At 29.9% G+C, this 10,760-nt stretch overlaps 1 protein-coding gene across 1 annotated transcript; it reads left to right on the forward strand.

Moving 5' to 3' along the window:
• The first annotated feature begins 7,509 nt into the window (after positions 1–7,509).
• LOC139856119 (uncharacterized) lies at positions 7,510–10,314 on the forward strand. Its single transcript, XM_071845355.1, has 4 exons — positions 7,510–7,600; positions 8,820–9,642; positions 9,737–9,898; positions 9,988–10,314. The coding sequence occupies exons 2-4, from the start codon at positions 9,430–9,432 to the stop codon at positions 10,252–10,254; spliced, it is 642 nt and encodes a 213-aa protein (XP_071701456.1). The 5' UTR covers positions 7,510–7,600; positions 8,820–9,429; the 3' UTR covers positions 10,255–10,314.
• The last annotated feature ends 446 nt before the right edge of the window (positions 10,315–10,760 follow it).

Raw genomic sequence — 10,760 nt, forward strand, 5'->3', positions numbered from 1 at the left:
TTTCCAGGGTATTCTAGTAATTTAACAAATCAAGATCGTGCCATTACCATTCCCTTCTTAGAAAATTAACAATGTTCATTCTAAAACTTATATCTGCGAATTCTGGACCATTACAAGAGATGCCCAATCGCAAGAAGAAGAAACGAAGGGACAAAGCTCCGAAATAGAAATTGGAGTATAAATCGCAGCAAATAAGAGGGAGTATTAACTGTGGATGACAATGATTATAGGAAACAGAAAGAGGGACACTAAAATATAAGGGGAGATATAAAGCCCGATAACAACGCATAAATTACAAATCGTGAATATCAATGTTTATCGCAACATAAATACACGGGAGAATTAAAAACACTATAACCCCTAGGGCGAAGTAAAAGAAAACAGATTCCTCCGGTGGAAGTTGAAAAAGGAGAATTATTGTTGCAATAATAAGGGTAAGGACAAGGATCAAAACTGGATTAAGCATTTTCACAATCTTTTGAATTTGGAAATTGAGTATAGGAATGGTGAGAATAATGGAACGGAAGAAGTTCATTTATAGTGAAAATACCAGACAGAGCAATCGAGACAGATGATCGCATTTAATTATAGAGATCTTATTTTCCATAAATCCCGAAGAATCAGATCTTATAGATTTCTAAGATCTTCTTTAAATCCCTTGAATTCCGGAATTCAACCCTGGTTACGTCAAAAGCTAAGACGCATCTTATTTTCTAGAACTCAACCATGACTAGTCAAAAGTTATGATGAAACTTGTCTATCCCATTTCATTATTAAGTGATAGCTTCACTCGTACCCTTCGAATAATTCGAATTAGTTTATCTTTATTATTCAATAATGATAAAACTTTATTTATCAACTCATATTCGTCATGAAAACATTTTTATTATTAACCATGACCATCTCACTCAAATTTCGGGACGAAATTTCTTTAACGGGTAGGTACTGTGACGACCCAGAAATTTCCGATCAAATTTAAACTTAATCTTTATGTAGTTCCGACACGATAAGCAAAGTTTGTAATGTTGGGTCTTAAGAAATCTTGAACTGTTTATATGGAACCATTTAACCTTCGACCATTCCCGACGATTCACGAACAGTTGATTGTAAATAAATGTATATATATGTATATATGTCTATATGTATATATGTATATAAATATATATAAACAAAAGTATAGATAATAAATTGAAATAATAAGATATAAATTAATCATCAGAATTGAACATATAATATACAAGGTAATAAGGAGATTTTTTTTATAAAACTATATATATATATATATATATAAATGTATATGATTTCTATAAATAAATATTATAATAAGTATATAGGAATATATATAAAAAAGTTTCACTATTACATATTATATATATAATTAATAAATTAAACATAATTAATAATATGTATTACTAATATATTAAATGCAAGTTGAAAATATAGTTGTTATAGTAATGTTATTAATTTTTTTATTATTATTATTAATATCAATGTTAGTATAATTAATATTATTAGTTCTAATGGGATATAAGTATATATAAAATTTGTTATGTACAACTTGTTACCTTATGACTATTATTAGTATTATCATTAATAATAATTATTATTAATATAACTAATATTATTAAAAGTATTATTAGTATTATTTTTAATTCTTATTAAAATCATTATTATATTATTATTACTCATATTATTATTATTATTATTATTATTATTATTATTAGTATTAATAGTATTATTATTATTATCATTTGAAATTTTGATTATTGATAATATAATTAGGTTTTATAAATAAAAAGCAAATATATATATATATATATATATATATATATATATATATATATATATATATATATATATATATATATATATAAAGAAATATGCCGATATAGTTATAGGGATATACAGCTACTTTCTTGAATCTAGCTACTTTCTTGAATCTGTTAAAAACCCCTTTCAACTTTATTCATTTTTTCTTCCTTCTGTACAATCGATTCCTTTCTTTGCTATAAAACAACCGCTTTTATCTATGGCCTGTCTCCTCAATTATTCGCATATCACAAACAAAAATTAACCACTTGTTATCTAATTAAACCTACTGCAATATGGTATCAGTCGATTGAAAATCTAACAGGTTATAATTTTTTTTTATTCTCCTTCGATACCTCTGTTGTGTATTTATTTTGCTCGATATTCGAAATCAAATTTTTTTTAAAAATCTAAAAATACAGAAGTATCCTAATTCACGTCTTGAATAATTCTTCTAATTCTCAGGTTCCAATTCGTCAAAACAAGTTCGAATTTGAGAGTCAAAGGTAAATCCTAAAAAGTCAAACCTATCTGTTCATCGTGAAATTCATACTCAGTTTTACACTTTAAGTTTAATTGATGATTCAGTTAGATTCTAACACTGATTTGAAACTTGTTTCGTGTTATAAACATTTTTCAAAACGGCCTCGAATTCATTATCAATTTTTTTTTTAAAAAATAGCTGCGACGGCAGCAGCTTCTTATATATATATATTTTTTATTTTTTTTCCTCGTGTATAATCAAGAACATTTTATATGGTTATTGATAAGTCATAAAAATCAAAACCGTAAACTTGTGATTTAAGTTGAGTAGTGATTGGGTCGATTGAGTTTTGTAAAGGAGAAGGTGAAGATGAAAAACATAATTAAGGATAGGATATACTTATTAGTTTCGGTATAATCACAGATAAGCAAGGACAGTGGAATGGTTTAGTGGTGTTGTGTTTAACCGAGAGGTCTCGGGTTCGAGCCCGGCTATGGGCGTATTTTTTTTAAAGGGCTTTAAAGGTAGTTTTTCCTTTTATTTATAATTATTATTATTATCATTATTTTTATTATTGTTATTATTTTCATTATTATGATTATTGTTATTGATATTATTATGATTTTTTTTATGATTGTTATTATTAGTGATATAGTATATAGTATTTATTATTAATATCATAGTTGCAAGAATTAAAAGTATTACTAGTACTATTTGTATTATCATTATAATTATTAGAATTGCCATTATAATTAGTATTATAAGTATTACCATTATTACTATGATTAATTTTATTGTATTATTAATGTATTATAATTATCATTGTCATTATTATTATTATTATCCTTATCAATACCATTTAAAAGTATTATGATTAAAATTATAGAATTATCGATGTTATTATTAGAAATTGTTATTAGGACTAACATGATAGTTATTATTATTATTATTACTAATAAAAGTATTAGTTATCTTTATTATTAGTATTACGAATTACGATTATAGTCACCAATATGAATAATATTATTATTATTAGAATTACTGACTAATCTTTTTTTGTAATTATTAGTATTGTTGTTATTATTAACCTAAGTATCATTTTAAACCATAACATTACTATTATTAGTATTATTATTATCAATAAGATTATTAATATTATTATGAGTAAATCATTGTTATCAAAACTATCATTTTAACATATAAATATTTTGTACATAAAATATACTCTTTATATATACTAAAAGTACATTAATATTTTATATATAATATATCAAACATATTAATAGTAATTATATAAATACTTACATATAATCAACTAATGATTTTAAATATAATACTAACCATATATATATATATATATATATATATATATATATATATATATATATATATATATATTAATATAACTAAATATATAAATATTAAGCATTTTAAAGATATACACAAACTAAATAAATATAAGATATAATTTAAGATATAATATAAGTATACGTTTTAAAATGGAATTCAGAATAAATTCTACAAAACTATAAATATATAAATAATACATATTAATAAATGAAATTTTGTGATTTATAATATACGTATTAATAAAAACACAATTGATATAGGTTCGTGAATCCGAGGTCAACCCTACACTTGTTCAATATCGTCATATGTATTTTTACTACAAAATACATTAGGTGAGTTTCATTTGCTCCCCTTTTACTCTTTACGTTTTTGGGCTGAGAATACATGCAAATACTTTATTAACTGTTTTACAATATTTATATGCGTGAGTTTCATTAATCCCTTTTTAAATGCTTTTGCAATATATATTTTTGGGACTGAGAATACATGCGTTGCTTTTATAAATGTTTTACGAAATAGACACAAGTACGTGAAACTACATTCTATGGTTGAATTATCGAAATCGAATATGCCCTTTTTATTAAGTCTGGTAATCTAAGAATTAGGGAACAGACACCCTAATTGACGCGAACTCTAAAGATAGATCTATCGGACCCAACAAGCCCCATCCAAAGTACCGGATGCTTTAGTACTTCGAAATTTATATCATGTCCGAAGGAGGATCCCGGAATGATGGGGATATTCTTATATGCATATTGTGAATGTCGGTTACCAGGTGTTCAATCCATATGAATGATTATTTTTGTCTCTATGCATGGGACGTATGTTTATGAGAAATGAAAATCTTGTGGTCTATTAAAATGATGGAAATGTTTATTTATGTTAAACTAATGAACTCACCAACCTTTTGGTTGACACTTGAAAGCATGTTTATTCTCAGGTACGAAAGAAATCTTCCGCTGTGCATTTACTCATATTAGAGATATTACTTAGAGTCATTCATGACATATTTCAAAAGACATTGCATTCGAGTCTTTGAGTTCATCAAGATTATTATTAAGTCAATTATATTTGGATATATTATGAAATGCTATACATGCCTGTCAACTGTCGATGTTACGAAAGTTTGTCTTTTAAAAACGAATGCAATGTTTGTAAAATGTATCATATAGAGGTCAATTACCTCGTGATGTAATCAACTGTCGTGAATCATTTGTAATCGATATGGACTTCGTCCGGATGGATTAGGACGGGTCTCTACATCATCAGTCAACAAAGAACAACCAGAGGAGTGCTCATTAAGGTATCTGGTAACATTAAAATCTCCCAAAATAAACCAAGGAGTCTTATTAGCAATTCTGCTTTGTATCTCAAGATCTCTCCAAACTAACCTTCTATCTTTTCCTTTATTGCAGGCATAAACAAAACTGCAGTAAATCTTAACTTTGGAACTTATTACCTCTATCAGACAAAAAATAACCTGACTAGTGCAGTAAAGAATCATCACATTCACCTTATTATCATCCCACCCTACAACTATTCTACAGCTATTAGGACTTAAGCTAACATTGGACTGCCACCTCCAATTATTAAACACATATGTACAGGCCTTTTGAATATTTTTATTCTTTAAGTGTGTTTCTAAAACAACACATATACTTAGATCTTCATCCTTTATTAAATTCTTCACTTCATTTTGTTTATCTAAAGTGCTCATACCTCTTATATTCCATGATGTTATCCTTAATTCTTTATTGAAATTCATCATTAACATGAGATAACAAGCCATCATCCATCCCCTCCAATTCATTTTCCAATACATTCTCTATACCATTGATAGCCACATCTTCACTAGTCCCATCATCTTCTGAAATTTCTTTTTGTTCCCATTCTTCTTTAAAGTATGCAAACATTTCAGAAGTCCAATCCTTAGACTCACTAAGGGTAGGTTGCTTCCTTTTCTTAATAAAACTATCCACCTTTAAAAGATCATCATTTACCACTCCTTCTTTCACTACTTCTTCTTTTTGACTAAGAACATCAAACTTATTGACACTAGGAAGCTTTTTTTGGTCTGTATTCAACATGCCCCTTACCAACCTGCACATTCTTATAAAAGTTTTTCCTTCTGACCTCCTCAAAACCTTCTTTGTCCATGTTTACCTTCTTCTTAAGGCTTTTTATTTCATTTTCAGTTCTAGGTCTGTCCTTACACTCATGAATACCATGCCCAAACACTTTGCAGTGGTCACAAATTATGGGCTTCCAGTCATATTCAACCACTACTTGTTTTGTGCCCTTGATATTCTTCTCTTTATCCTTATACTTGATTTCAACCTGATCCACAAACCCTTTTTCAGCCTCAACCTCCACCATGACCCTAGCAAAGCCAGCCCTACCACTACCTTTATGACACATACTTGCTGTAATAGTATCCATAGAAATAGGTTTACCAACCCTACTTGCTATAGCACTTAATCCTTGTATGTTCCATGCCTCTAAAGGAACCTCCTTCATCTTGATCCAAACTGGCATCTTAACAGGATCAACTTTTTTAATATGCAGGTCAGGGCTCCATTTTTGAACAAGTAATGGTTTCCCATTAACCATCCAAGGACTGCACTCAATGACCTTATTCATCCCCTGTTCATTATCAAACTTAAAGTAACAAACATTCTTACAGTCCATGATAATATCTTTAAGCCCAAATCTGCTCCACATTTTCCTAAGATTAAAGCTTAGAGCATTATAGGTCATGTTACAGCCTAAGGTATACCCACAAGCAGTTAAATTCCATTTCTTGCAGCTTTCTTCAACAAATTCCTCTTCAAATACCACATATTCATTACCATTATCATCCATAGTTGGAGAAATATAGGCTAAATTCCTATCATTCTCCCCATTACTCACAATATTAGCATAAGATTTTTTTGAAACATTTTCCTTTTCAATATTAGCAGTAGAATTAAAAGCAGAAATATCATCCAAAGTAACATGAATCTCCGTATTTACATTGCTAGATTCAACAATATGTACCTCCGGACTAACAACATCACATTCTGTGGTTGCAGTAACCTCTTTCTCACGAGCATCAACTGTATCAATAGATTCATCAGGTTGCTTCAATTCATCCTTCTGATCATGATCCTTATTCCTCCTGTGAGGATCATGTATAGAATCCCCAAACTTTCCAGGAACTTTTCCCTTACGAGTCGATTTCCTAGGTTTTGTGGTCATGATCAATACCTAAACAGTGATTGATTGTAAAATTGAATTGCCAGGAATGCTCGCCTCTCTTAGCTGGATTGATTTGTGCAAGGAATTGAAAAAATGGCGGGTAAAAATGGCAGATCTGGAAGAATAGTGATGTAACAAACTTTCCCCCTCAAATCGCCATTAGAGAGATGGAGATGATTTGTATTTTATTTGTTTATGAAATATACAAATATCCCCACCTACTTTTTTGTATTTATTAATATTGCACCTGCATTTCCCTCCTTTCCCTCTTTCATGTTCTCTTTACTTCACTAAAAAAAACCCTAGAAACTGAAATCGACTTGCAAGATGAACAAACACCATTTATACCCCAAAGATACATCATTTTCAACCATGTACAACAACCATCACTACCGCCACCGTCATTGACAGCAACCACAACCATTATTACGTACAATTACCATCACCACCCTCCATCCCTATCAACCTCCATCGGTGACATAAGTACAAAATCACATCAAGGTTTCTGATTAGATAATTATTATCGAAGCAAATGGATAAATCAAATTAATTAATGGAAAAACACACCCGGTGCAGCAACTCTGGCCTTGGATCCAACGAATCCATCTCAGATCTGACCAAAACGAAGAGCCAGAGATGGTGGTAATGCCGTCGGAGTAGGTGGTGGTTGTTGTTATTCATCCGCGTTAACTGATATTATGGTTTTCGAGTTAATTAGAGGTAAAAAGGTTGTTTGTATTAAACTTTGAATTAAAGTTTTGATTTGAAATTTGTAAGTAGAGATTAAGAAGATGAAGATGAAGCTATAAAGAAACTGAGTGAAGAAAGGGAAGAAAATGACTTACTTTGGTTTCTTTTATTTCTAAATCTCATAAAATTGATTTGATTTGAGGATTTGGATTATAATTGGTGATGAAATTGAAAATAAATTTGAGGATATTTTTTGACACTTTAATTTAATACTCTTTTTATGTTTTGAACAAAATGGAAAGTGATAAAATATATTGGGTAAAGGTTGAGATTCTAAAGGATATTTTTTGACACTTTAATTTAATACTCTTTTTATGTTTTGAACAAAATGGAAAGTGATAAAATATATTGGGTAAAGGTTGAGATTCTAAAGGATGGAGAAAAAAAAATATAAAACGAGTTGCTGTATTTGTGTATAGATCTACGTTTCACATCACTGGATTGATTGATAAATGTACACATTTGTTTATTTATGAACATGATTTGTGTTGATTTTAATTTAGTTTTAGTTTTAGGGTTTTGAATGGTATTAAGTTTGATTTTGATTTTAATTTGGGGATTTGATGATAATAAGATTTGATTATTAGGGTGTTTGTATTTTAAATTTATGGATTTGAAAAGATAAGTTGCAAACTCTCAAAAAGAAGAAGATGAAGATGAAATGGAAAAAGAAAGATGAAGATTTAAATGTTAAATCACGAAAATACCATCACATGTCTGGCATATGACAATTTTTAACGGAGGAATCAAACAAAAAACGTCACTTTGGCTATCCTTGCACAACATTTCAAAAATAATGACTATCCAACCTCAAATCAGCAACTATGTCTACCCAGGTACTACAAACCACATGGACTATCCGCCCAATTTTCTCTTCTATTTATTAGGGTTTCTGTGAATTAGGTCTTAGGTCTATTGAACTTCACTCCTATATTTGTGTATTTTTTGGGTTTTACTTAAACATAATGTCATTTGATCATATTTTGTTTATTTATTTGTTATCATTACCATTAGTTTTATTTTATTTAGGTTCTTAAACTGTTAATTCGTATATTTATTTATGTGAGTTTGTTCATTGGCTTTATAGTTATAGTTATATTTATCTGGTTCATAATTGATATCAGTAAACATATCTAATTGAAGGTAACTCGTCTCTGATAGCATATCTTTGTGTAACTGTTATTGTCAGATTCATTCATGGAACCTATTCAAGGGACTCGTGATGATTCCATCTTGTCAACAAAAGATGATAATGATATTATTAGCAGAATGCCAGATATAGTCATAACTGACATATTGAATCGTTTGCCAATACAAGATGCTGTAAGGACTAGTATCTTGGCGAAAAATTGGAGGCGTATGTGGACTAAGCTCACCCAACTCGTTTTAGATGATGATTTCATTCTCTATTTACAAAAGCGACACGATAAACAAAATAATAATGTAGGAGATGTTAATTGCTATGATGAGAGGAATATAAGTAGAAGTTTCTCTCATATTATAGGTCCCATTACAAAATTTGACCTCACTATACCGTATTTTAAGGTACTAGATGTCAAGAATCTGTGCGATAGGCTTCTGTTTTTATCTAGAAAAGGAATTATGGAATTCACCCTTAAGAATAGCAATGACGAATCGGTCGAGTTGCCCGCCTCTATATTCTCTTGTCTTAACTCATGTAAAGCTTTCTAACTGTAACTTTCCTCCAAGCTCCCCCTAGCTTTTGTGGTTTTCAAAATCTTTTGAGTTTGGATGTATCTCAGGTTACATTTGGTAGTGAATTTTGTGAAATTATCAAAATGAGCCCGTTACTTGAGATATTGAAAATAGGCGATGAAGATCCTATTCCAAATTTGAATCTATCTGAGCTTTTAAAACTTGAAAAACTCAAGATCATATCATTGCCATTGTATGCGATTGATTGTATGGATATCACAAACTCTTTAATCGTTCATGGTGGACCTTATCTTCCAGACCTTGAAGAGCTTTTATTGAGCTTCACCTATCCTGATGTAAGACCAAGTTGTGTGTTTATAATTAACATTACTACATTATGTTGCAGCAATGTTTTATTGTGAGATGTATGACATATAACTTTTCTTACAGGTTGACGTAGAAGAAGTAATTTCTGGAAAGTTGGTGTGTGAAACCTTTTCCCGTGTGAAGAATCTTACGTTAACCTTTGTAGATTTTGACTCCAGTGATGTGTTACCATTGGTTTATAAAATAATTTGGGGATTCCCAAATTTGCAGAACCTTACAATCCAAGTAAGTGAAGGATGCGTATCTATCATAAATCACATAATTAAACTTGGTAGTAACTAATTGTATGATGAAAACTATACAATTTTTTGTAGGGTTTAGACGAGTATGAAGATCGATCAATTGAATTAAGTACTTCAATCGGGCAGTTGCAACTACAGAATGTGGTGTTTGAGAATTTTGAAGGTTCATTGAATGAATTGTTGTTTATCAAGAAGTTACTTGCGTGTACTCCTCTGCTAAAAAAGATTACTATTCGTCCTGATCGATACCGACACTTTGATGGCCACGAATTTGCTGAATCATTGTTGAGTTTCGAACGAGCCTCAAGCATAGCTGAAGTAGATCTTGATATGTCTTAATCATGGTATCCTCCTTATTTTGTAATTGTGCAATTTTGTTTTGGATCTTTTGGCATGGAATGGAATGAAATTGTATTTTTTTTTTTTTTTCAATTGTGTTATGTAATTGTGCAATTGTGTTCTATTTTTGTGTGTGCTATTTAGTTCTTGCAGTAGTTTTGTTGAACATATCTAAACAAATGGACAGCTGCTACAAACTGTTGTAATTTGAATGTTTGAACACGTTAAACTGTTTGAACATCCATTATATATAGCACATGTTGAACATAAATGTAATACTCTTGACAAGTATAATTAGGTTGGAAATTGGAAATGAAATGAGTGCTTTAGACTTTTGAGGTTAAAGTTAAATAAGAGTCGCTAATTGGTGGTTTAAGTTTGTAAGCTTCAAGTTTTAGTTGTTTCAACTTTCAATGTTAAGTTCATTTCATTGCATGTCAAGAGTTTGTGTTTACTGTTACTCGAGTCTTATCAAGGTGATGCATGATGGCATCCTCAAACCAGAC

Source organism: Rutidosis leptorrhynchoides, chromosome 6 (genome assembly GCF_046630445.1).
Source record: "Rutidosis leptorrhynchoides isolate AG116_Rl617_1_P2 chromosome 6, CSIRO_AGI_Rlap_v1, whole genome shotgun sequence".
NCBI classification, from domain to species: Eukaryota; Viridiplantae; Streptophyta; class Magnoliopsida; order Asterales; family Asteraceae; genus Rutidosis; species Rutidosis leptorrhynchoides.